Source organism: Aythya fuligula, chromosome 9, assembly GCF_009819795.1.
Source record: "Aythya fuligula isolate bAytFul2 chromosome 9, bAytFul2.pri, whole genome shotgun sequence".
In the NCBI taxonomy this organism is placed as follows: domain Eukaryota; kingdom Metazoa; phylum Chordata; class Aves; order Anseriformes; family Anatidae; genus Aythya; species Aythya fuligula.
The window spans coordinates 15,285,483-15,311,994 of NC_045567.1; the positions used below are offsets into that span (position 1 = coordinate 15,285,483).

General features: G+C 47.3%; 1 protein-coding gene across 2 annotated transcripts in view; it reads right to left on the reverse strand.

Annotated features, from left to right (window-relative positions):
* The window catches only part of TP63 (tumor protein p63), a 169,709-nt gene that overhangs the window by 61,351 nt on the left and 81,846 nt on the right, over positions 1-26,512 (reverse strand). Inside the window, exons 4-5 of one of the 2 annotated variants that reach the window (XM_032193289.1) lie at positions 20,393-20,521; positions 19,505-19,637 (exon numbers count right to left, since the gene is read on the reverse strand). In XM_032193289.1, coding sequence (XP_032049180.1) covers positions 19,505-19,637; positions 20,393-20,521 — 262 coding nt within the window. Of the gene's footprint in view, positions 1-19,504; positions 19,638-20,392; positions 20,522-26,512 lie in introns of those variants that run through there. The other variant, XM_032193290.1, reaches the window with a different exon arrangement.

Genomic DNA, 26,512 nt, shown 5'->3' on the forward strand with positions numbered 1-26,512 from the left:
TTTCCCAGAATTTTTGCCAAGTCACAAACTGAAAATGGACCATCAGTTACAACTACCAGTTCAAGATGTAAAACACCTTCAATGCGAGGACTGCTCCTTTCCATCTCACTGTGAATACTTTACTTTAGAAATTTAGTGTAAGTTATATCCACCAAGTGAAGCAAGTTAATTTGCCAACAACTGAGAAAACGCCCTGCCCCTAGTATCAGGCTGCTTATTAGTCCTTGTTTTGAGCACAGAAGATTGTAAAATGGAAATGCAATTTCTAATCTGATGTCCAATGTAATTGCTTTACTGTGCAAACCACAAAACATGCTACTGAGCAATAACAATGCTTCGCACACAGCCAGGCTATCCTGATCTCTGCAGGAGTAACACACGGCACACTCAGAAGTTAAAGCTGTGCAGACAAGACATCAGGTTTAATTTTTGTCTATTAAAGGACATTCTCATTCAGTCATCCCACTCACGTGCAGGTTAATCACTTATTTCTGAGCTACACCCACATTTGGCTGCTGAAGACCAGTCCTTCTGCCTAAAGCGAGGAGATGATTCCTCCAGATAATACCCCCAATTCACTGTTCTACATAGGATCACGTTAGTTCTACCATCAATGCTGATATCATCCAAGCTTTTATGCATCACATTACAAACCAGAAGACCACCCATGGCATGACAAACCTGTTCTGAGAGCTGGAGATTAGACCCTTGTGGGAGCCAGACTCAGTTCTCGCCCAGAGCGGTACTTCTGTTTCAGCTGGCAGGGAGATGGGAGCACATGGCAAGAGGCAGGTCTCAGCTTCCTGCTGCCCATTTTGAGACTACTTCAATTTCTTCATTGGAAGACCCAAAAGGGGCCGTAGCATCTACCTAGCTTCTCCAAACAAAAGACGAAGTACATGCAAGTCTACCTTAGATTTTCCATCACGGGGCAAACCTTTGCAACTGGACGGGTTTTAAAATTGCTCAGGTACTTGGTTATACAGGGCTTTGACATCCTCATAGAGGACCCCTGGATGCTGCACAGGCCTGCACAGAAGTCACATTACAAAAGCTTTGGTACCTTTAGTGCAATTACAGCAAAATTGAGGGACAAACACACAAGGAGTAAGTATAACTGCAACGGGACACTAGTAAGTAATGCAACCCTCAACACACCTCCTCATTTCCTGCTCCCAGTGAGGGCCTGTGCCCAAATGTGCAGATGTTAATTTCATCTCAATGTTCAGGAGCCCCTGAAAGGCATGCTGCTCCTACCCAAACCCCACACTGCTCATAGAGAAGTTTCCTCCCAGGCATCAGGAGTTAATATCTCCCTAATTAGAGCCAGCAGAACTCCAGAACACCTTCACAAACAGAAGGACAAGGAGAGAGGTTCAGGCTTAGCCAATACCTCCCTGGAGAAACTCAGTAAGCTTCGTCTAGAGCCCTACAAGCACTTATCCCTAGCGTAGGGTGAGATGCAGGGTACAAGAAACAATGCGCAGCTTAGCCTTTCTCCCCTGTACCTACAGACTGCAGGAAGGCAACGAGACAGCCGCTTTCCTGGGAGTGACCAGGTGGCTTCCCAGGAAGACTGCTTCCTTCCCCCCAGGCTTGGCTGAGGGCCACAAAGCAATGCAAGGCAGAGCAGTTGCCACAGGCAGTTGAGGTGACCACTGAAAACTGGCCAAGGAAAACAGCACCAGTGGGGCCACGACTTGTTCCTCCTCAGGTGGTGTGCAGCCAAGTTCAAACTTGGTTTAGCTCTAGTCCTTTAGAGCAAGGACTCTAAAATCTAATCACATTTCTACTCCACATAAATGAAGATGATACTCAAGTTCGGCTGTATCTCAGTTTCTCGATTCCTTAACCTGTAATTAAGGTCTGCTAAACCAACATCCCCAACAGAGGAACATTTCTTGTGCCACAGTAAGGTAGCGCTGCTCCCTCAGGACATGCAGCCCACAGACCCACCTGACTGCTTCAGCCAAGAGCAAAGACTTGCATCCAGGGCACTACAGGTCAAACACTAGCATCTGAATTATCATTTAACAATTTATGAGGTCCAGCCTTCTGAATAGGTTATCCTAGCCCTGAATCAAAGATTTGCAGCAATCCAGCCTATTTAATTTCCAGTACGAAGGAATGTTGCCAAAAAAGCCATGCAGCAGAGCACAAGAAGTTTTAAAGGTTTTGTATAAAACTCATTTCCCCATTCCCCTCCCAAAACTACGATAAAAATCTTAACGGAAAGAGATTCTTTAATTTGCCTCTCTCCCACAAAGAGCAGGAAGATCTTTGGGAAGAAGGAGATAATCAAAATTCACAGCACTTTTCTTATCAGTGTTTGAACAAGTCATGTTTATTCTTTTGGCAATGCTTTAATTTAATTCCAGCAAACACACCAAACTCTCTACATCATCATCTCGGCCAAACTCCAGAAGAATCGGTCCCCAGAGGAAATCTCTCTACTGCTCTCATCCTCTTCTCCCAGCACCCAGGAAACCTGGACAAGACCGGGCAGACTTGCTGATACCTTCTGTGCAAAGCATTGAAGGTTTATAAGCACACCGATTTTGGGGCATGTTCCCCTGCAGATGTTTCTGCACAATACCTAGAACTGCCAAATGTGGAGATGAGGTAGGAGAGACATCTGATACCCAAGAGATCCTGTTAAACACCACCTCAACACCCCATTACAGCCACTCCAAACACACTACATCTCTATTTTTCACACTTCCTAGTTAGATAAAGGAATGGGCTGGAAAGGATCTCCAGGGCCACCAAGTCCAGCAGTTTGCCAACAAAGAGCTCGACCACACTTCTAGTCAACCCAGATCAAACGTTGGACTAGATTAAGCTGGAAAAAGGCTGGGGCAGGTTCCACCTCCAGCCTTTTGGGGCTGTTACTGACTCCTCAAACACCCCTCAACCAGATTTTGTCTGTTTTAGAGTACTCATCTCACTGAGGCATTCACCACTGTGCCTGTGGGCATGGGCCCCATGGGGCCGCAGGCCATGGTGCAAGCTCGTCGCCCTGACCGGGCCTTGCACAAGGCCCAGGCCATGGGGTGGAGTGGAGCACAGAGCCAGCGGGCAGAGCACGGTGCCCATGAGGAGCCAGTGCTGGCAGGCAAGGTGCCCTGATACGCAGCGTGGAAGGAAACAAGATTTAGTGGGAGAGAAGCTGCCTGCTCTCCATTTTAAAACTGGATTTCAGTGCAAAAAAGTTTGACTTGCCCTCCCCCACCTTAATAAGGTTTTTACCCATTTTTAGACACAATCTACGGTCCACACTAAGTTTTTCATGAGTTTGAGTGGCTGCTTTTTGCTCAGACGAGCAGCAATGCTAAAAATCTAAACTCCAACAATACTTGCAAGAGATTGCTAATCCTATTTCCACACTGAGAGCTGAAGGTATTTTTTAAATTCATTATTAGTTTTCCTTTGAGGAAGCCATGCAAAAGCCTACAATGGGCAAGGTTCATCACCCCTAATATATTTTCATTGAGCATTAACAGGTCCCCAACTCGCTCAAGAAGAGTCACCAGAAAAACTGCTCTCCCTCAGAAACACAGCCAAGTCAATGTTAATTGGGTTTTCTTTCCACAGCACGCAACGCTTCACTGAATGAGCAAAGTCAGTGCATCATGCTCAAATCTAAGAGGAAAAAAAAGGCGAAAGCCTTTTACAAGGCTCCCCTGACTGCCACCATGATGAGCAGCATTTGAGCGGAGCGAGAACGCTCTGAGTGCATCGCTTTGACAGATGAGCCCAGCAAGTCAACCATAGGGACTCTACAGCCTCGCCGCTGCTATTCAGCGAAAGTTGATCAGATAGCAGGAGACAAATAATGCCAAGCAAACACACCAAGACGTGCTCTCCCCCCATTTAAGAGTTTATAAGTAACCTAAGGAAAAAAAATATAGTCACTGGTGTCTTCTGGGCTGCAAAAGCAGCTAGGAATGGAAAGCACACCGTAAATTTGCACGCCCTGAAATACAGGATACCTGGAAAATACACAGGTTTCAGTTTACCCGAGTTACAAGCCTGCCATCCCAGGTGTGCAAGCCCTAAGTGTACATTTAACAGGCTTTTCCTCACCAGCTATCACATCTCCTATCTGCACTCTCGGCCATGCTATTCCTATTTTGTTTTCTTTTCCGAGTGGCTGAGCTTCTGTCTGCTGCAGGTCCCGCACCCCATGCCCTCCACTTGAAGCATTTTCACCAGAAACACACACGCGCACACACAGACGGAGCGGAGCTTTTGCTGCATCGCCATTCTGACGAGTGTCAACACAGCTGCTGTCTCCACTGGAATGTAAACCAATATTGTTGTTAGATCTGCCTCAGCTCCAGGTAACTTCCTCAAAGACTTTCACAGTATGCGGCAGTTTGCTCAATTTCTACCTTACAAAAACATCAACCCGCTTGGTTAGAAAAAAAAAAAAATCTAAGCTGTATCTGAAGTTTGAGTTCAACTTGCGCCCGCCCATATGGTGGAAAAAGGTTGCATCCATTTTACACAAATTTATTCTCCAATGTGCTTAAACAGACCCATATAAAATATTTTTCTGCTGCAAGTCACAAGGCGACATATTAACAGCACTGTGTAAAAGAGTTATTGGTGTGGACGCTAACACAACATTCGCGGCAAAGAACCTCTGTTAATATATTATTTTACTTAAAAATGTAACCAAAGATGGGGATTACAATGCATTTTTGGTTTACTTCCTAAACATCATCCACTTCTAACAATGCGCAGCAATTTTGGCAATAAAAAGACTAGTTAATGAGTTATGATGTAGTCAACACAGATACTGTTCATACTGCTACAGGAACAGAATCTGTGTGCATTGGTCACAGTACGCGACTGCTTCGACTTGCTTTTCTAATGCAAAAGATATATATATATATTTAATATGTTTGGTTAATCAAAGTTCTCCAAACAAGTTCATTGTCCTAAATGTAAAGACTCAAAGCTCATTCTCACTCCAGTATCCAGCCCAGCAAACTACCTGCCGTTTGTAAAGGCGTAAAAGTTTCAAAAAAAAAAAAAATAAAAATCAATGTATATTCCATACCTAACAACAGGGCTACAGGGGTAAAGAAATTGCAGTTTGACTATAAATAAAATATATTAAAGAGATCACAACTCAAACCTAGAATCCTTACCTCGCTATACTGGGACTGGGCATTGTTTTCCAGGTACAACATGTTAGCAGTCAAATTGATCAATGCTGCTGTTCTTTCTTCTGGCTCCAGGATTTTGACAAACACCTCCCACCCCCTAGAAGACCCTAAAAGTATGTGATGCTACTTGGAAGATAACAGGACTCGGAGTGTGCCTCTCTGCATAATTTAAGTTTCCCTTATATACCTAACTATAGGCGAGGAGGAGGAGGTGGGGCTCTCCTGCCTTACCTGTCCAATCTGTCAAAGTGCCACCTGGAGTCCTCCACTCCAATGGAGAGAGGCCTCTCCCAGCTCATTAAGTAGTTAGAATTCCTTATCACCAATCTCTAAAAAGCGAAGGGAAGGGGGGGAGAAAATGACAGGAGGGGAAAAAAAAAAGAAAAGAAATGAAAGGAAACTATAACTTTCCCCTGTCACTTTTCTACAAGTTTAGGAACTCAAAAGACAGCCACGGAGTTGCTCCAAAGCAGCCACTCCAAAAAAACTTCCATTTATTTATTTTCCAAGAGGAGTCTAGTGTTTTCCTCAGGCACTGGCTTCACTGCTACCAAAGCCCAAAGCGTTTGGGAAGGGATCAAGGCATAACATTTGAGACCAGCAGGGCAGTAGCGCAGCCGAGCCTCCAGCTGCTGCGGCATGCAGCTTTTGGACAAAACACACAAGGGGCTTTCTGAGAAGCAATCCTTGTTTTGTGCACCATAATCCCGCCACATGCTCTGTCATCCGTGTGCTTTCATCCACGCTCACAGGACATCACCTCGCTGCAGCTACATTTCTTCCCTCTTCTGCACTTGTATGTAATTCTCCAGTAAGCTTAGGAGTAAAATCACTTACAAACAAAATTATTAAAAATTTAAAAAACAACTTAAAGAGACTCATGATTATGAGAGAATACATGGGAGAAATTTTTGGGTATCCTCCAGCAAAAGCCACCCAAACACTGTGCCCAGAGCAACTAGAGATTTTGGAAAGACACCTCAGAGCCCATCTGTGGTAAAACTGATCTGCTGCCTGCTCACTCTGAACAGCCCTGACGTGACTTCTCTCTGAACAAACAGATACCCCCCAGCCTGCCCCAGGTCCCTGTGTAGGTGGTCCCGCACATGGGTTACAAAGTCTGTGCTGTGCCAGCAGCCCCGTAGCAGAGCTGCCCCACAGTCTGGAGCTGTGCACAGGATCCACAGAGCCACCGCTGTCTACGCGGGATGCACGGGGAGAACAAAAGGCAGCTCCTTTCGTCTGCTCCTGGAAGAGCAGGCGAGCTCCATCCAACGAGGGGAAACAAAACACCTTTCTAAAGGGGTGGGGAAGGGGGAGAGAGGAAACCAAACATCCAGATCACAGAGCAGCCGCCTGCCCTTCCAGCCTAATGACAGTGCTCCAGACTTATTTGAGGACCTGCTGTGAAGCAGACCAGTGGCTAATTGCTAACTACGCACACATTGCTTCGGCCACTCACAATGAAAACTGAGTCTCTGAGTGCAACTGACCCGTGGGGGGCTTTGTAGAAATAGGGGGAGGAAGAGAAGTCCCTGGCAGACCTGCAACCCACGCAGAGCCCAGCCAACGCCTCCTGCCCAGGGAGCTGCTTCTGCTCCCTGCTGCACCAACTCCCTCGCCTTCGGGCATCCTTTAACCCTAACGTCTCTGGGCTCACAAAGGGAGGACACCAGGTTCACAGGAAGATCAGTGTAAGCAGGCTGTGCTGCTTGTGAGCACAGAGTGGTAGTGGCTCCCCAGGCTGCCCTCCCCAGCACGTTACAGCAGAAGGAGCTGCCGCTGCCTTCCTGCCACCCTGAGAATCAAAGGACACAGCCAGCTCCACCAGCTACTTTCCAAAACTAATAAAACAGGGCAAAAACACTTGCAGAAAGGAACTGGCAGCAGAGCAAACAGCAGAGGATCACAGTGCCCTCCCTACCCTGCAGCAGCTCCTTGCCATAAGAGGCTGAGCAGTTGTCTCACTCCGCTCTCACGCAGCATGTTTGGCTCAGCACAGGACTGCTGGACACCAGAGCAAAGGGTTCAAGCATTTACCATGCACATTGCCTCTCCCTCCTCACCGAAAAGCACAACGCAAGGAGGTGCTTCCCCGGGATGGTACTTCCAGCAATGGGCTGCAGGGAGTAGCACAGAGCCCTCCCCAGCAAAGGGAGAGCCCAACCTACCACCAGCAGCAACACCCCAGAACAACTGGGGCCCCGCACACCCTCAGCACTCCTGAACTACCAGGAGGAGCCTGCTGGGCCCACAACAAGTTTCCTACATCACTGGAACAATTCAGGAGAACACTGCCACCTCCCCTTGCCTTCTCCATCTTCCCCAGCACCCCTTGCTGTGCTCAGTGCATTTCTGTGATCTCAGAAAGGGGTACAAGCCAGAAAACCACAGACAGTGCTCATCTGGAGATACAGGCAAGGTTTGCAGGGCACAGCCACGGCACCGTTAGCCAAACAGGTCAATTCACAGCAGCACTGCAAAGCTTGATGGACATCAAGCTGGAAGTCACCTGTGGATTTACTGCTGTGTAATAGCAGGGAAGTGTTATACTGAGCTCAGAGGGACTGGCAGTTTTGACCCCTTAAATCCTGTCAGGTTTTTGATACTTGCCCATGAGCTCAAAAGCTATGAAGAGGAAGGGGAGAGAAAGAATAAGCCAAGATGCAGTCATTGATCTCCCAACCTCAGCAAGTCATTGCAAAAAAAACTCATTTACTAGCTGTGCTACTGAACTCAGAAGATCCTCCTTTTCCAAGTCATTAATGCAGCACTGTTGTGTTGGGTATCTGCTATCTTCTGTCCCACAGGTGGCTGGAGGTGGTTGTGGGTGAAGCAACACCCAGATGCGCTACACAGTGATATGTGGAAGTTTATCCAGCGAGATCTGCATGTCAAACACGAGGAGAAGTGTATATAGCATGAATAAATTGACATGTCAGCACAAATCCCTGCCCTCTGTACACACAGCCCCGGCCTGGCTCGGTGTTTCAGAAGTATTAGCCTGCGTTATCATCTTGAAGGAGATGCTTGACAAGGGGCCTTTTGCAAACAACCCTTCACAGGTGCCACAAAGGAGGCCACCATCACCCAGGCATGGGAGGCAGAGGTAACAGAGCATCCCCCAGAGCTTCCAGGCTGCAGGCAGGAGACAGCACTCAAAAATTCCAAAAACTAAACACGGATGAGTCTGCTAAAACCTAGAAAGAGCAAGGCAGCATCTTTTAGATGCTGTCAGAGAAAATCTCAACTCCCTGCAACTGCAAATGCTTAAGTAGATGTCACAAAACTAAAGTGATCCCCTTCAGACTGCACGCTCACTCCTCTGCAATGGGTCTGTAATTATCATTTCTGAGCCTTCTGGAAAAGGCTTTCCTTCTCCAAGGAGAACATCGTAAATTCTGTTGTAACTGTAATGGTATAAAGTCACATGCGGGACAATCTTTGGTGTAACAAGGTATAACCTCTACCTACAACCAGCCCAGTCAAAGGAAGCAAATTGTTGCAGGAGAAGGCCCTCCTTCCACATGTTAAAATAAATTATTTCTACTCACATTGAGGCCAAAGCAACAAGGTTTAAGTTTATTCCTCCAGTGCAATAAGCTTCCTCCCCTACCCCTTGCCCCCCCCAAAAAAAAAAAAAAAAAAAAGACAAAAAAATAATCAACCCAAAGCATCAGTCTGGGCTTCAACCTTTGGATGCTCTTTTTGGCTGAAGACAGAAAAGCAAAGCAGCTGATGCTTGGAAAGGAAAATCTCTCTCCCTCTAAAGAGGAGACCTCCAGCACTTTAGGAAACCAAAATAATTACCATTAGTTAGATTGGAAGGTTTCAGGTGCAACCCTCCCAGGTCTGACTCAGTTACTCCAGAGAGCTTCTGGCAACGCTTTGCAGCTCCCACTGGTATGTTGAGAAACGAAGAACACAAACAAGACCCCTAACTTTCCAAAACGAGGCATCGGCCAAGTCAAACTGCAGATTCAGGTTTTTCTTCGGAATGTGCTTTCCACATGCTGTTACACGGTCTGTCCCAGCATCTCTGCCTGGTACCATTGGCAAGTTTTCGGTAACCCCTCCTGGAGAGGCAGAAACTGTGCTAAAACATGGAAATGAAAAAAAAAAAGCAATCGCCACAAGTCTTTTTAATGGTAAGGTTAATTGGAGATTGTGTAATTTCGGGGGGGGCTGGGGGGTTGTACGCACCTGCCTGCTTGTTAGGTGGCTTCATGCAGAATTTCCTGCAGATCAAAGGGAAAAGTCTGCTCAGACCTCTCCACTCTGTTGTAAAAATAGTATCTGGATCAACCGCGTCACTGTGGACTGCGACATCCACTCAGCTCAGAAATGTTTACAAATTAAGACTGAGATAACAGAAGGAGGAGGAAAAAATAGAATGTGTGGGTTTTTCCCCCCCTCCCTTTGCTACATATGAATAACTGCTGAATGCTCAAAAACGAGCCTCTGCCAATTAGCTTGGGGAGTTTTTCCAGTGAAGATTTCATGGGGACACGGGTGATGGACAGTAAGAGCAAGCAGCCAGGTTAAAGAGGGAAAAAAAAAAAACAAAAAAAAAAACACACTTCCTTCCCAAAAAAACTAGCACAGAGGTGGTCAGCTGGCCTTCGCTGCTCAAACCAAGCAGAAGAGGTGAGGAAGAAAGATTTCCATACCGAAACAGGGACTTTCCCCATTCAAAAAAAAAAAAAAAAAAAATATATATATATATATAGCAAGACAAAGTTGAAAAAAACACACACCCAAGAGATGCAGTGGTGGGCAGGATGCTGCCTTTCAGCTGCAGAAAGCAGCTGGATACGGCCTCTTGCACAGCCAGCAAGCCAGAAAGATGCCCTGATTGTACTGCAAGCGCTTGCTACTAAAGGACAATCCTTTCTTCCAAGGACATCCAGCTGCATTTTTCCCCCATTTTCAAAACTCGGGGGGAAGACTGAGTTGCGGAGGGCAGGAGGAGAGCCCTGCTCCCGGGCTGCCTGCAGCACAGGTCGGCTTCTCCCTCCCCAAGGCAATCGGCTGTCACAACAGGTCTGCCCTCCGACCCTGGGTAAACATCTGCGCACGCTGCTTATTTGAGCTCCTCTAGCTTCGTTATCTCCCCAGAACACCCCCAGGGCTAATTAGAGAGTTAATGGCATCATGTCAGGAGATAACGCTCTGTGGGGGGAGCGGGGAGAGGGAAGGTGGAAAGGAATTGTGAAACAAAACCAGTTCCCTTCACAACCGCTGTGCAATATTGGTTTAGGAAGGGCGCACGCAGCCCCCAGGGACTCTGCCCTCCGGCTGCCGAGCTCCATTTAATAAGGGAGCAAAGACACTCCTCTGGAGAGATTCAGCTTTCCAGCCAAGATGATGCAAGGTCCCCACGTCTTCCCTACCAGCTGCACAATCCAGCCACCTCCAGTCCTGTCTCCTACTCCTACCAAGGGAGGTTATTCCCACCAAAGCCAGCAGACTCCCTTCCTGCAGTTGGGAGTACAATGCAGGCTGGAAACCAGGTAACCAGATCGTTTATCAATCCAAAAGCTCTGTTTTATTCCTGGTGCTCCTTTTATGTATTTTTCCCCCCACATTTGTGTACCCTGGTAAGTCCTTAAAGAGAAGTTGCTTTTAGTAAAAGTGCTTAGGGATAAAAGGAAACAACCTTCTGCAGACAGAGACCTCTGCAGGGCAGCTGATCAGCTTCAAACCCACTGGCCAGACAACATTTCTGCACAGATGAATGCAAAACGGTGGGCCAGCAGACACCTGAGCACGGAGCCATGGCCAGGGGACTTTGGGGCTTTAAGCTTTTGCCACCAGCAGCTCTTTTGCCTGATAGCTCTCGATGTTCAAGCTGTATTTTTGCTGAGGACCTTTGGGTACACACACACACACCTCTACACCCTCCATTCACAGAACATTTTGCAGAAGTAAAAGAGAAAGTCATACAAGAAAATTCAGGAGAGTTACAGTTCATTGTGTGATTCCCAAGCAGCAAAACCAGCCCCATCCCTCCAGCTGGATGTGGGCATGGCACAAGCCTCCATCCGACAGAGTGATCTGGCCAGGGAAAGGGAAAAAAAAGAGATAAGGACAGATTAGGGAGCCTTTGTTTTTAGTTACAAGAGAAGCAACTGTTGACAGATCAGGTTTGTTCTTGCACAAGCAGCTGAGGGGAAAGTGGTGTTCTTCTCTTATCTTGTATAAACTACAGATCACTCGCAGGAAATGCAAAGCTGTTAATAAATGCACAATCATAGCAGTTCTTTACAGCCAGGCTCTAGTGCCTTGCCAACTCCACACACACACACTCCATCCATTGGATAACATTTAAAGAGAGCCACTAGGCTGTAACAATTTGAGATTGGTCTCCCAAACCTCTGGCTAAACTCTGACCTTGCACCTGGCAGCCACCAACACTCCTGGCACAAGCACATCAACATTACCCCATATTCCCCCGGTGCGTTTGGCCCCCAGCTCTCAACTCCTGCTGCAGGACCTCCAAACACTGCTGCCACCATCCCAGCCAGGCACTGAGGCTGCTTGTTCCTTAAGTTTCCTATGCAGAATTGTTGGATTTTGCCATGCTGGTCTTTGCCTGCGTATCCTCTGCCTGCTCTCACACACCTCACTGGTATGGGGACAGCCACAGGGCTCAGTTATGTGGCCAAGGATCTTCCCCAGTAGTTATCACCTTAGTTTTAGGCTGCTTTAATTTTAATCCAGTTTGGACATCACCGTGTGGTCCGCCTTACCTAACCATGACTGCAGAGAGAAAGAAGGGTGCTTGAGGGTACCTTTCCTTCCTCTTTAAACAGGCTGGAGATACAAATCCTTGTTTCAGAGATGACATAGTTGCAGTCGTTACCAAAGACTCCTTTGATCTTTCATTAATCTCTGCAAATTCAGATGCTGATTAGCAAAGGGTTTATTCAGCAGTGACTGAACCTACCCAGGCCAAAAACCACTCCTTAATCTCTGCTTCACAGAGATTGATTTAATTTTCTGTGACTGCCTGACAATTCGCTCCCTCGTTAATTTAAATGCTATCAAATCAGTGACACTAAGGTGGAAAGCAGACAGTAGAGGCATTCAGAGGAAAACATTACCCAGTCCACAAGTCTCATCATAACATATTGGAGGAAAAATAATAGTCATTAACAGGACTGCGGGCAGGATCTGCAGAACCACAAAGCAACACAGCCAGGCTTTGGATGCACCAGGCCTTCTTCAAAGCAGGAATCCCAATTAATGCAGGAGAAGGCTTTAAAAACAAGAGCTACACCCCAGAGCGACACAGACACTTGGGCCATGGTGGATCAGGAAGGGGAGCAGGGCACTCCCAGGGCTGTGCTCCAAAGGAGAATCCTGCGAACCTCCAGCCCACTCACAGATTGCTGCACAGCCCCACACCGTGCCAAATTGGCACAGCCAAGATGGGCACAGTCAGTGCTGCAGCCTGGTAGCAGGGCTGTGAGGTGCCCATCCACAAAGTGGACGCCACAAAGCTCTGCGAGGTTTTCATTTGGCTGGAGGTGAACAGCTCAGTTCAGCACCCTACAGAAGTGCCTCGTTTCCCCTTTTCCACCAAGTAGGTGGCAGGAAAAAACAATCCAGGTCATTGGGAATTTGGGGGGCGGCCACATCTGTTGGCATTCAGCTGGTCTCCATGGGATGATGAAATGCCAGGTGCCCAAGTCATTTACTGTTTCTGGGCTCCACACTAATCATAATGTTCCCAACTAATAAAATGGGAAGTACACTTAGTTAAAAAAAAAAAAAAAAGGGGGGGATCCTATCAACTACAGACAGCCATATACAGTGAAGTTCCCAGCAAGGCAGCATAATCCCTAAACTTACTCCGGAGGCAAAAAGTGCCTATGGTCTGTTGTTCTAAGATCAAGATCCTTTTTAATTAAGCATTTCTGCACTCCTTTTAAAGATGTAAAATAAGTGCTAACACGTTATTGCTCCATACCTACGCAAGGAGCACGTGCAGCACCATGGAAACCTTTGGAGGCAGGCCTGGCTGCTGGGGGAAGACGTCTTCTGAAGCGACTGCTTCTTTTGTTCTGACGTATTTGCATGTAGGCAGATGACAGCATTTGCAATTGCAACACTCTTCCACCTCGCCTGCTGACAGCAATATGAGCTGGGGATTTAAAGCCAGCTCTCCTGAGGAGCCAGGCTCCTCTCCCACTTCAGCCTCACACTCTGGCATGCTGCAGAGCACCCCACCACACCTGGCTCATTTCCACTAGCCTTGTGCTTTTTAGCTTCAAATTAGCTTATTCCCTCCCAAACTGGAAATGAAGCCACGTACTAAATGGGTAGAAAAATATTACAGTTCTAAATATGCTTCCAAGATGGTCTTTAACAGGGTAGGCATCATCTGTTTGTTTTCTCCAATGCCGTTAATTAAAAAAACAAAGCACTCAGTGTCACCATACTCGCTGACTGGCTGCGTTCCTACAAAAAGGAAACGCAACCAGCCCTGGTCTGCAGCCAGAACCTGGGCAAAAAAAAGCACAAGAATGGGAGCCATGGAAAATTTTAAAGAAACGAGTAGCTCTGGATCGCTACAATACATAGAGTGAGAAGAGTCATCAGGCTTTGTTTTGCCCAAATTGAATGCACATTCTCAATATGCATGCTCTATCTAAATGAATTGACTCTTTCTGGATTTGGATCTGCAGCCCTAAGTGTGATTAGATCTGAAGGGACCCATGCCGCATGAGATTAAACATTCAGCAGTATTATAACGCCAAGCCTAAATTAGGAGAGCTTATAAATTCAGCTGCAAACAGGAGAGGTGCTGGAGGGAAGCTTCCAACAGAATAATGCATTTACTCATTATGGAAATGCCTTTGCATAATCCCAACTTTCTTTACACAGCTATGGAACGAACAAATACCCACACAGAAGAGAAACTTGGCAGACCTCAAACTCTCTCAAGCACAAACCAGACAGTAATAAAAGCTTTGATCACATATCTGTGCTATACAAAGTCCTTGCTTCCTTTCTATGGTCAATCTGGGAATACTTAATGCATGGAAGCAGACAGCCACACAAGCCACTGCCACATCTACTTATCAAATCAGACCTCACCTCCAGGTGCAAAACCATTTCCCAACAAACTTCAGGGCTGTCACACCTGCCAGGGCCCTGGGGAGCAGACATAACATGTCACCAGCCTCTGCACAGACGACTCTCCCTGCACTGCTCAGCCACACCACACCACCTCCCTGCCTGCTGCTGGGACACAGACATTCTCCCTGTCCTGCAGCCCCACCGCCACCTTCCATCCTCTTCCTCAGCCATTACCTTGCAGCAAGCAGACTTCTCTTCTCCTGACCCAGCAAAACACTTAAGTGAGCAACTAAATTAACAGAGATGAGAGCCTGCCCTTTAGTATTAAAGCACTGGATAGGACAGGCACGGCAAACCCTTTTGGAGAGTTTTTTTTTTTTTTTTTTTAATGCCTGTCCATCACCTTCTTGCTCAGCAAAGCCTGATTCTGACCTATCCTGAACAAGCAGTAGGCTCCTTGGGACACAGGAATTTAGTGCATGGCCTCCAAATATGAATTACTGAACTGATTTACACAATGCTAAGGCTGAAGGCGTGCAGAGGACGGTGAACTGCTACCCAAGGGTCTCAGCCCCACTCTTCTCCAGCTGCATGGGCTGGTGCACAAGGTGACTGGGGTGGCTCCCCTGATTGCCCACAGCAGGTTGAAGATGTCTGGGAAAGGTCTCCATTCCCCAGGAGGAAGTACTGAATACCAAATCTGAGACCTGTTTCTGGTGCAAGGACTGAGAGCATCAACGCTTCCATGTTCAGAGGCTGCAGCCAGCTTCTCCCACAGCCTATTTTTTCCTCCACCTCCCTGTATAAAGGAGAACATCGGTCTGGGCAGCAGAGCTGCAGAACTAAAGTTGTGACTTAAACACAAAATACACACTGCACCTCCCAGACTTCTCTGGCCACCAGGACCGGGACACCCCCAGCCCACAAAGCTGGGGCCTGAATCCCAGGAGGACGCTGCCCTGCCCGAGGTACCCACACCACCACCCCAAGGTGGGAGCTCGGTGGGACAGGCAGCGTGGTGGTGCCCACCCAAAGCAAACACCCGCGACAACAGAAGGTGAGGAAGGACAAAAAAAAAGCCAGGAATTCTCCCCCTTTTGTGGGGAGGGACAGATACAGGTTAAGAAAACCCTGACCAGAGCTGACTGTCTGCAAAAAGGCATTCCACTGAACTGGTTAGGCAAGGGGCTGCGAGGACGGCTCGCTCAGGGGCATGAAAGGAAGGTATGTACCTGGGGGAGGGGGCCGACCCACTCCATTACTCGGGACAGCGTGCCTGCTCCCACCCGGGAGGGCCCTCAGGGTCCCCAGAGCCCCCAGCACGCTGCTGGGCCAAAGGCAGCAGACCAGGAGATTTCCAGGCTCTGCAAGCCCCTCCAGTGATGCCTTTTCAGGATGCCACCCGCTGAAGTTCTTAGCCCAGGCCACCTTTGTTTGGGTCCCGACTAGCACCGGGGAACTATTTGAAAGGAATTCCGAGGGGTGAAGGAAAACGATTTTATGGCAGGCTGACAGCACGCCGGGAGGGCTGCAGGGCAGCGCAGGGGTTATTGCACTGCCACACGCCCGTTCCTCGACAGAGGTCCCCGGCCCCCTCCTCCCCGTAGCTCCAGGGTGCTTAATCAGTCAGAAGAAATCAATTTTTCATACAACATCACCTGGCTCCTAGCGCCACAGGAGACAGCCTCAGAGACCGGCGTGCCTCCAGGCCGGAGGAGCAGCGTCCCCCTGCAACACAGGCAGCTGGTCAGGGGAGCATTTTTGGGGTGAAACCCTACAAAGAGCAGGTGGCCACGAGGATGCACATTCAACTTACCTTCCTGGGCATCCGCAGCTCCCTCCCACACCAGGGCCATGGCACAGACTAAGCGCTCTCCGTGCCCGCAGGGACCACCAGCCTCTCATCCCCGCTACGTGAAGAGGCAGATCTCTGCTGGGGCTTCCCAGCCTGCCTGTGGTTAAGGCCACAGGAGCAAAAGGGGCACAGCCAGCAGCCAGGGCAGCCAGAAACCAGCTGTGCAGGACATTGTGAAAGAGCTGGTCAAATCACACGACCAGGGGAAGGCTGCTGACTGTCTAATTTCACACCAGACCTACAAACCTTCTTCCTGTCCCCCTCCAGCTCTTTTCATCCCAAGGTAGTGCCAGTCACCAATTTCTCTTAGTCCTTTCTTCCACAGGACACAGGAAGGATATTTCTTCCTTACAAACAGGAGCATGAGAATGACAAGGTTGTGGTTCAGCCAGAGACAGAGCCGTAGCTCAGACAAGAGGGGTTTCTTTGTCACCCAACCTCCTCACTGCACTTGCAAGGCAATGAACACAACCACAGGGTGTTCAGCAGGGAAGAATCCACGCTCATTTTCCAGCCCACCAGTGGGACAGCTTCTTCAGGCACTGCTTTGAACACTGAAGGTCCAACACTTCTGTTGTGAGCAATACCAAAACAAGCAAACAACAACAACCACAGCTCCCAGCAGAAAGACTCCTGGGATTGAGGGTGGATATCTTTTAAGGCTGAAAATTTCATTTTTCAGCCATAAGTTGAGTGTAGGTGCAAAACTTATTTTAAACCCTGGTGGGATTGCCTTCAAGTCCATGGAAGGACAATTGCTTCAAATAAATGAGTCTTATTTGCTGTGCATCTATTTAAACCTCAGATGGTGGTACATTTTGGACAAAAGCTTGCCTCGCTCTTTTCCTAAGACTAGTCTAATAATAAAAATCAGTCTGCCTTGATCTCACTGTTCATCTCTCAGGGCCCCTCTGTTTCTGCTGCATTCCTTTGTGTTTATCTGCCCTCTTCAACTCTTTGCTGCAATCAGCTGCGTGCGGCACCTCGTGTCTAGGAGTGACACGGCTGAGGTTACAGGAGAGACAGGTGCAAGGGGAGCTCTTGCCCCGCAGCTATCCAAAGGAAAAGAGAAGCTGGAGGGGAAGAGGGTTGTAAGGTATTTCAGATTAAAGACGACAAACAGCAAACACCTTGCCCCAGGCTACACATTCCCTGCCAGTGCAAGCTGCAGAGGCTGCGAGCCCCAGAAACAGCAAAGCAAACACAGACTGCTCTGCAAGGGGGAGTTGTCACCTGTCAGGGATGTTTGCAAATTTATAGGGAGGTGGTGGTGGTGGTAAGGGGAGTAAAAAGAGCTTTCCTCCTTTTAAGAGACGGGCTGTTTGCACAGGTTTGTGATGCATATTTTGCTTTGTAAAGGCTTTTGTGCAGCTCTCAACTGAGTGAAGGTGCTGTCTTCCCGTGAAGGCAAAGTGGAACATTTGTTAATGAACATGGGGACACTCAGGCTCAAGCAGCTCTGAGCTGCTGCCTTACAGTAAGGGTAAGGATGGGATGGAATTTTCCCTGCTCCCCCTTTGGCTGATCAAGACAGTGAAAAACACTCCTTAAAAATGTCACCATGCCATTTGGCCTCTCCAGAGATGCCTCCTGCAAGGCTGGGATTAAAGCCATCATAAGCAAGAAATAATTTCACAGCAAAAGCTGCCTGCCTTCCTCTTCTGGCCCCAGTGCTCAGTTCAGCAGTGGTCAGAGAGGACAAGAGGAAGGGATTTCCCACTGATGTTTCACTGCACCACAGACAGGAGAGGGAGACTCTGAACAAGGGCTTCAAGCAAGCCTGCCAGCTACTGCAGCACTCTGCTGACAGCTTGGAGGAGCTGGAAATGCAAAGGCTTTGCTAGCATTCAATGCAGCAAGTCCAGGTATGGAAGGAGCAAACCTTCTGTTGGCAGCTTATAAACTATCAGGGATTGCTTCCTAAGGGAGAATAATTAGCTCAAGCCACCCATTTTGAGAAGTAGGTACCCTCAAAACATGGGGAACCTTCTGGACTAGCTACTGAAGCAGACACCATTTTACTAGAGCTGTGCTACAGCACTGGGAAAAGAAGTGTCCTTCCAGACTCAGACTGAAGGCTTGCATGCACACAGCGCTGCCCCTCTGAGCCCACCCTGAACATCAAAAGATGATCAGACTTGACATTTGTCACCTCTCTGTGCACTTGGAATGGCTTTACCACATTAGCCAAGCAGATACCCAACCTCAGCATGGCCTTTCCACCCTCCACAATGCTGCAAGCAAAGAGGAATACACTACCCCATCCTGTGCCATTTTTCAGCAGCCACATCAGCCAGGCAGTGTTCTGGCACCAGGGACTGCCATCAGTGTGACTTGGGAACCCTTTCACTGCAGATGCAAGCCTCGGGGTTACAAGCACTGCCAACCAACACCTCTGCTGCAAACATGCCACGGTTGAGCACATAAGAGATGTTTTTCTATTAGTCAAGGAATTAAGTTTCTCAGGACAGAAATACAGAGGCACAAGAAAACATACAAACACTAACACAAACTTCAAAGTACACAGGATTTATACCAAAAAGTATACAAGATTCAGGAAGAACAGAAACTAACAGCTCAAACTCGTGAAATACCTCCTGCTCCTGCCTGCAAGAGCAGCACCTGGCTTCATTACCGGAGCAACTGGTAAGAAGAGCTCTGCCTTTGGCACAAACTGACATGAACCAGCAACCACCAGTGCCTCATCTGCATTCCAGTCTCAAAGTACACTGGTGAGACACCCACAGCCAAGACTAGTTACAAATGCTCACTAGCTCTGCCCATCTGGAGACGCAAATCTAAAAAAACAGTTAGGGTCTGAAACCAAGTCTTCTCTTGAAGGCCAGATACAAGTGAAAAACAAGTCAGTTAAGAACATCCTCAAGTCTCACTGCTTGGTCAGCAGAAATGCAACAGTACTCAAAACAACTATTTTAACCCTCGGGCCACATAAACAAGCCCTAAGCAAGGAGACAGCAGGAAGAGCCAAGTAGCCAAAAACAAGCACAGGAGACTCCTCAGCAATTCCACCTGTTTCACCGCCTCATCCCTCTCTGCTGCTTTTGCTTTAGCAGGAGAAGAGCTAGTCTGTTGCAGCCCTGGGGAGGCACAGAGGAGCCTTTCCATGGGTCTCTCCCAGTCTCAGTTAGCCACAAGGATTGGCACTGCAGTTCACCACCAGTTGCCTGTGGCACCATGCTCTCCTAACCAGCTTTAATGGGTGAGACACAACAGGCAGATCAAGAAGGAACTTCCTCAATCACAGAGAGCAGCCACAGCTCCACCCAGAAGGGTAAAAGATCCTCAGGGAAACACATCAGGAAGGGTTTCTACTGAAACCCCTTATCTTTCTCCAGAGGTTAAAGAAATCCTTCTCTCTACTCACCCACATCGGGTCACTCAGCTCCGTATCCTGCAGCCGGACACAATCCATGCTGATTTCTATTTTATTTGTAGGGCCATTTTCAGATGGGTCATCAATGAAGTTCAAATCAATTGGCTGAACTGAGCATATTGGCCTGAAAGAAACGGAGTAACCCAGTTAAAACGGGCCAAATCCTGTCCCTTCCAACTAACCATGTGCCAGGGTGTCCTCCAGGATTTAGGCATAATCAAGACCCAGTCTCAAGACAAAGCAAGAGATTCCTAATGAGCACCCACTCACCACGCCTGTGGCAGTCCCTGAGCAGGACTGGGCCTGGAGGGATGTTTTATTTGCCTGACTAGAAAAATGAGGCAAGACTGCTGGAGTTAAATCACTAAAAGACAGAACTCAGGGAGGATTTATAGCAGTAACTGTCTCAGTATCAGTCACGGCAAGTCAGGAATGGGAACAGGGTTGGGTTTATTTCCTTCAAAGGACCTGACAGTGAACTGTGCACCATCATCACCTCTTCTCTCTTCCTGGCATGAGGAAGAAGGAAACTTGCTGCCAGGACATCAAGAAATAGAGAGTCATTACCCCATTTCCTGAGGGGGAAAAATGTCACCTATCCAGCTTATGTGGTCATACGCTGGAAAACAGTTGCCACAATAACCAAAAGTCTCAAAGAAAGTCAGCGTCAAGAATGATCCCTGCATCTGTTCCTCCTGGCCCAGATAAAGAACCTCTTCACAGCTCAAGAGCTGTCACTTGGACTCACACCCACATCTTCTAAGTGACAGGTACACAGGACTCTGAAATCCCCGACGTCAGTTCCCTGAGCAACCTAACTGCACAAGTGTCCCATCCCAAAATGCTTTCTTCCACAGGTTCCACCGAAGGATTACTTACTGCTCCAGGAAGTCCCAGATATGCTGGATCACCTCTGGGCTGAGGAACTCCCTGGGCTGCGAGCTCTGGGACATGGCTGATCTGTAGTAACTCTCCTTCCAGGAGAAGTGGCTCGGAGTTTCTACAAACCTTACAAAATAAAAAAAAATAATAAAAAAAAAAGGAAAAAACACACAAAGATATGTTGAATGCATAAGACCAACTTGATGAAAACCCATAAATAGAAGCTATTGTGTGAAAAAGGAGACACACTGAATGCCTGGGACATTCACAGCTGTACAATGCACATTCCACACTGCTGGAGATGCTGTATTTAGACAGCAGAGAATCTGGCCACCCTTCTCAATAAGTTAAATACCTCTGTGTCCACCGGGATGCTGAATCATAAGGAATCCCAAAGAGGGGGGAAAACACCTCCATTTTGTTCCTGAAACATGAGCTTTTCACCTAGAGCAGGGACTTTTGAGCAGCAGGTAAAGCACTTCAGTGGTGCACAATTCCCCTCTGCCCAGCTGTCTGTAGATTGCAGTACCTTAAATCATTTACTGACTTCACCTACACCTAGCCACTGCAGCAGAGGTCTTGGAGTAAAACAAATATTCTTGAAAAAAATCTGAAAAATTGCTGTATTTTAAAAAACAGAATAAAGTTCTACCACATCAGGATATGCCTGCTTCCCTACCACCTTTCACCTCCAATCATTTCTGAACCCACTTGGCTGATTTCTGCCAGATCTGCTAATTACCTTGGCCATTTTTATCCCCTTAAGCTCCCGCAAGCCTCACAGAAATAGGTGGGCCCAAGAGGAGCGGTGACGAAGCTGGAGCACTCGCGCCTTCCACAGCTGCACATTCTCATCCCACTGGCCCATTTCTAAATTGAAACGCAGCAGCTTTTATGCCCGGGTCAAAATACTCAACGGCTGCAGGGACATGAGGGGGAATTTCTCGAATATATTTGCACTTGACAAAAATCTCTCAGTTCAGCTTAATTAAAGCATGGGTCAGGTGATCGCTTTTCCTCCTGCAAAGATGGGGGCACCCCACAAGATTTTCATATAAGGGTTGTTTCACCACAATGCTAGTAAACAGCAGTAGCCCCTGCCAGAGGAGCAGCTGTGACAGGAGCCAAGACTATAAATGGATTCCAAGGAGAATTAGACTAACATTTGTTTTGGCACATTTTGGTGCTGTTTAGCACAACAGTGTAAACAAATTGCAGGGAAGACCCTAACTTATTAAGCTGCCAAAATTAATAAAGTGTTTCAGATGGATGAATGAACAAACTACAGTTGTTCTTTTGCTCTACTTTTTTCCTGAAGCATCTATTACTGACGGCTGTCAGAGGAGCAATCTAGCTCTTTAGTGAATTTAAAAGGCCTCTCATGTTTTGAGAACGACTCGGGTCTGCAAAAAGCTGGGTTTTCCTCACTGCTGCTGCTCACAAACTGCACGTTGCCTGAAAAGGGCAGATAGCTTAAGAAAACTAACAGAAATCAAGTGGTTTCAGCCCCCAGATCACAGCTGAGCGTGCCTTAAAAATAGGTGAAAGTATCACTTCGGAGGTTGCTCATCTCTTTTTTTCCTCTTTTAAATAAAAACACCACCTTTTAAAACATCCAGGGGGGGAAAAAATATCAAAAGTACCAAAGCTAATAGCTCTATCTCCCTGATGTGAGCACATACCCACACTAAATGTGAATAAATAATCGTGAGTCCTCCGAGAGCAGCAGTTATCCCACAAAGTACCAGAAATTACTCCTTTCAGGCTTTCAGTCTGGTAAGGCACTTTCAGGAGTGCCATATAGAAACCCAGACAAACAGATCTAGCCTAAAGCCTGCTATATAAGCTGAGCAGCAGTGCTACAACAAGCTTTGGAGGAGAGCAACAGGACAGCTTGGCTTCAGGTGAAGACCCACAGCTGCTCTGCCACTTATCGCAAGTAGCCTTGACTTAAACACTAACAAACACTTTTTAGGAACTCATTCCCAAGGTACTGACAACAGCCAGCCACACCGGCTCACTATTACTTACACAGGAACCAATTTCACCAAAAAAATAAAGTTTTCATGAAAGACCGTCCTCAGAGACCTTCATTCTTCTGAAAATCCTCTGAGCAATGAGGTTGCTGCATGCCATGACATGTCCCAGGTCTGGTTCACAGCTGCACAAAGTCCTAGGTCACAAGAAGACCAAGCAACCAATTCAGCCCTGCCCCCTTTGCAGCAAAACAGAAGTTGCTTCTCACACACCTACCCCAACCTAGCACTCCCCACAGCACAGGAGAGGAGGGAGACACTAGCTACACAGGGTGATAGAGCCAGAAAGCTTCTTATTCTGCACCTCTGAACTTTCAGGGTGTTGTATCACACCACCAAAGGATACAGCTGATGTGTCCCTGTACTAAACCCAACTCTAGTCTTCTCTGGAGAAACATTTTCCAGCTGTGTCATTTTCATACCTGTACCCCAGCCAAGGTCCTAGCATACCATTTCTAAAAAAGCTCATCAGGTTTTACCTGATGGCCAACAGACACATTTCCCCATATCAAACAAAAGAAGCTCCCTGGTTAATGCTTTCACAGAAGCAAGATTTGAAACTCCTTCAACCCTCTCTGCATACAAGCTACACTGTTTCCTTCCCTGTGATGTTACCAAACTCTAAACTTGGTGTTATTTACCTTAAGGAACAGGCTTTAAGAGTCGAATAGCCTCTACCAGTTTACTAAAGTAAACAAATCTGATCTCCAACTACAAAAAAACAGCTGAAGACTGAGCAAGATCTATGCACAAATTTCACTACTCCAATTAATTGCCTTTCCCCACATCAGCAAGCCCTCAGCTTCAGTAAAATAATCCCTGAGTGCCTGAAGTTAATCACAAGAGAGCATGACTTTGCATTGTTTAAATTGCTCCTACCAGCTGCTGCCTTTTTTTTTTAATTTTATGAACAGACACTTAAACAACACCCCTTTCACCCGCAGCCGCTCATACCAAAGCGCATCACAGGAGATAGTGCTGCTAAACACAGCCTGCTGTACCAAAACACTGACTGTGACAGGACAAAGCACCCTGGTAAGCCCTGTCAGGCCCGCCCTCTGCTTTAAATCCACAAACTATACACTTAATTCACTGCATTAACGGCTGAAATAGTCAGCAGGCAGCTTGCCACAAGCTATAAGCACACCAAGGTGGAACTGCAAAGGGATTTATAGCCCCCATTAAGCTGGGAGCTGAACAGGACATCACACTCATGAACCCTCTCCTTTAGAAGCCACCAAGGGCTCTTTAATTAAAAGAAATAGCAGTTTAAATCTTCTCTGAGAGACATAATCTCACCAAGAGCACAGGGTTTGCTGGCACCGTGCTGTAGCACTGCTCCTCAGCCACTAGCTCCCAGGGTAGCCTCCTGCTGAGGCCTAGCCCAGCCCTACCCTGTTTATCCTGCACGAGCTGAAGGAGTCACAGCCCAGACTCCAGGTGAAAGCACTTTGCCAGATTCACCCTGTTGATTTGAACATTGAACATTGTTGATTTGAAGATTGTTTCCCCACCAGAGTGGGGCTGCAGCCCAGCTGATGCAGTTTGCCATCACACTGAGGAGCAAGAACTCTGCAAACTGGCAGAGAAAGCAGCACTAGCTGTGCCCACACAGCAAGTAACACCAGAGCACCAAATAACACCAAATAACTCCCCTGGAATGTTAAGCTTTGCATTTAAAAAATAAAACAAAGTAAAACTAGCTAGCATAGCTTTTAGCTTTCATAAGCTTTAGTCCATCAACACTGCTGAGGGTCCCTGCTACCAAGCCTGGTAGAAACAGCACTGTTTGCTCAGCTCAGCACCCTTGAGCCAGGGGGGAAGCCAAAGGAAAAGAAGGCATTGCAGCTCCCACTATCTCATTCTAACCACATACTTCCTACTCTTTATCACCTTTTTCCCCTTCCCACGTTTACATCAAAAACATAAAGGAGAAGCAACAACACACAACAACAACAAATCTCTTTCTGCCCCAGAAAACAAAGACAGAAAAATGTTAAACTCAACTATTGCAATATAGCAGCGTTCCCCACCTAAACAGCTAACTTTCACTATGCATAACCTTTCTTAGAAAGGGCTAAAACCAAAACGTTAAGGCTTGACTTACCACTGGGACAAGGCAGGAGGTCCCGTAGAAAGTAAGACCTGGGTTTTATACAGAGCATGCCCAGACCCTCCTGCGTAGCCTCGACCTTAAAGGCAGATGTGTCCTGCTTTCTTCTTTCCTGTTTTTCTCCTGCTTTGTACAGGGTTAGACCTGATGCAGGGCACAACTTAGCACCCCTGTGGTGCATGCTGAGGACCCACAATCTCCTTACAAATATAAGGCTACCACAGCCAGGGGATAACATAGTTTTCTTCAGTTTCCCCTCCAAAACACACTCGGACGCTTCAATGCTCTCTAGACTACCCCCAAGGTTTAAAGTTAATTACATTGGGAAATCAGAGTAAGATATCTTAGTGAAATTTCTAGGTTGGCTTTCAGATCTGAGCACCTCCCATTTTCCTTAGTTTCCCTGGAGCTCAGCACCTCTGGCAAGTGTTTTTTTTTTTGAGTTTCTCTTTCCCCCCTGCAGTGTGCAAACTCTCATAAACTGTCAGCGTGGCTTATAGATTCTGAGCTTCATGGCTTCATACTGGTTCTCTGCATTATAAAACCACAGTGTGAAATCTTGTGGGAAGAAATCATTTGCAGTTGGGACAAATAGAATGATTTGGAGCTTTTTTATTGTCTACTGGCAAAGTAAAGAATAACTCTTTCTGCTTCTCCCCACCAAATGCCTCTCATGGGTGTACAGTTTTCTGTCACTGGGTCTGTAGTACTCAGTCAGTGGACAAAGCAGATGGGGCCAGAGAAGTCTGTCTTTGTAAGCTACAGATTTTTCTATTTGTTCACAATATATATTCCTCTAAAGGAGCTGAGGGCAGAGTACTTAGGAAACCTTGATGCAGAAAGAGCATCAAGTCTTATTAAGAAAGCACTTCCACAGTATACAAATGAACCAAAAGAATAATTAATAATGTCTAAATAATGATATCTAATGTGTCTCATTTTATTCATAGCTCTCAAAGTGCTCTACAAAGGAAGACAGAATAATTACTCCCATTTTACCTGTGGGAAAACTAAGGCACCAGGAGGTCATAGGATTACTCATGGTTACTCAGCAAGCCAGTCGTGCAGCCAGAAATACAGCCTTGGTCACCTCAGTGCCAGCCTGGTGCTGCACAGAAGGAACTGATGATTTGGGGTGTCTAGGCAGAGACATTGAAAAGACCCTCAATATCTTCAGGTACAGTACTTGCTGCACTTCCTAGAGCAACAAAGCGCCCAGACTTCATTTATCTTTAGGCACCAAAATGCTGATTCCCAGGAATGAATATTAGGGCTGCCAAAACGCTGTGACTTGCTTTACACCACGCTTGGAGTTCAGGGTACAAACAGGATCTAAATCCAGATGTCCAGGCTAAAACCTAACCTTTCTTCCTGTGTGCTTACAGCAGTTAACCACTGAACAGCCCCGAATTCATGCATATATTAATATATTAGCTCTCTATTGCCACGAGGTGTGGGCTTGGTAGGGAAGCAAGACACAGAGCAGAGCAGTCGGCAGCCTCAGATTGGCTCTAGCAATCCCAGTCCACGTGCTGGTCTCTGCCTTCTCCGGTTTCACATGGAAGGTCATCAAACAGAACAATAAACAAATGATTATAAATTCATGGGAACTATGCTTAGCTGCCTGGATCTTGCTATTACTTGGATGTGTAGTCTTAAAGCGGGGAGGGGGCTCTTTCTCGGACCTCACTGTTGAAAGTCGAGGAATTGGCAGCGCTCGTCCTGCCGGAATTCCCCCCGCTCTGCATTTTAACACTGCCGTGATTTGTAGACATCGCTACCTAATGAAGCGCACAGCTGTGCAAGAGGAGAAGGAAGCGGGGGTCTGGCAGCACGGGACAGGCGTGCGCCTGGCAGGCAGCGTCATCTGGAATTCCCCAGAGTGAGAAGCGTGCTCAGCCCCCCCGGTCACCCTTGCCTGGCCAAACACATGATGGAGAACTTCTGCAGCCAGCCGTGTTCCTTGCC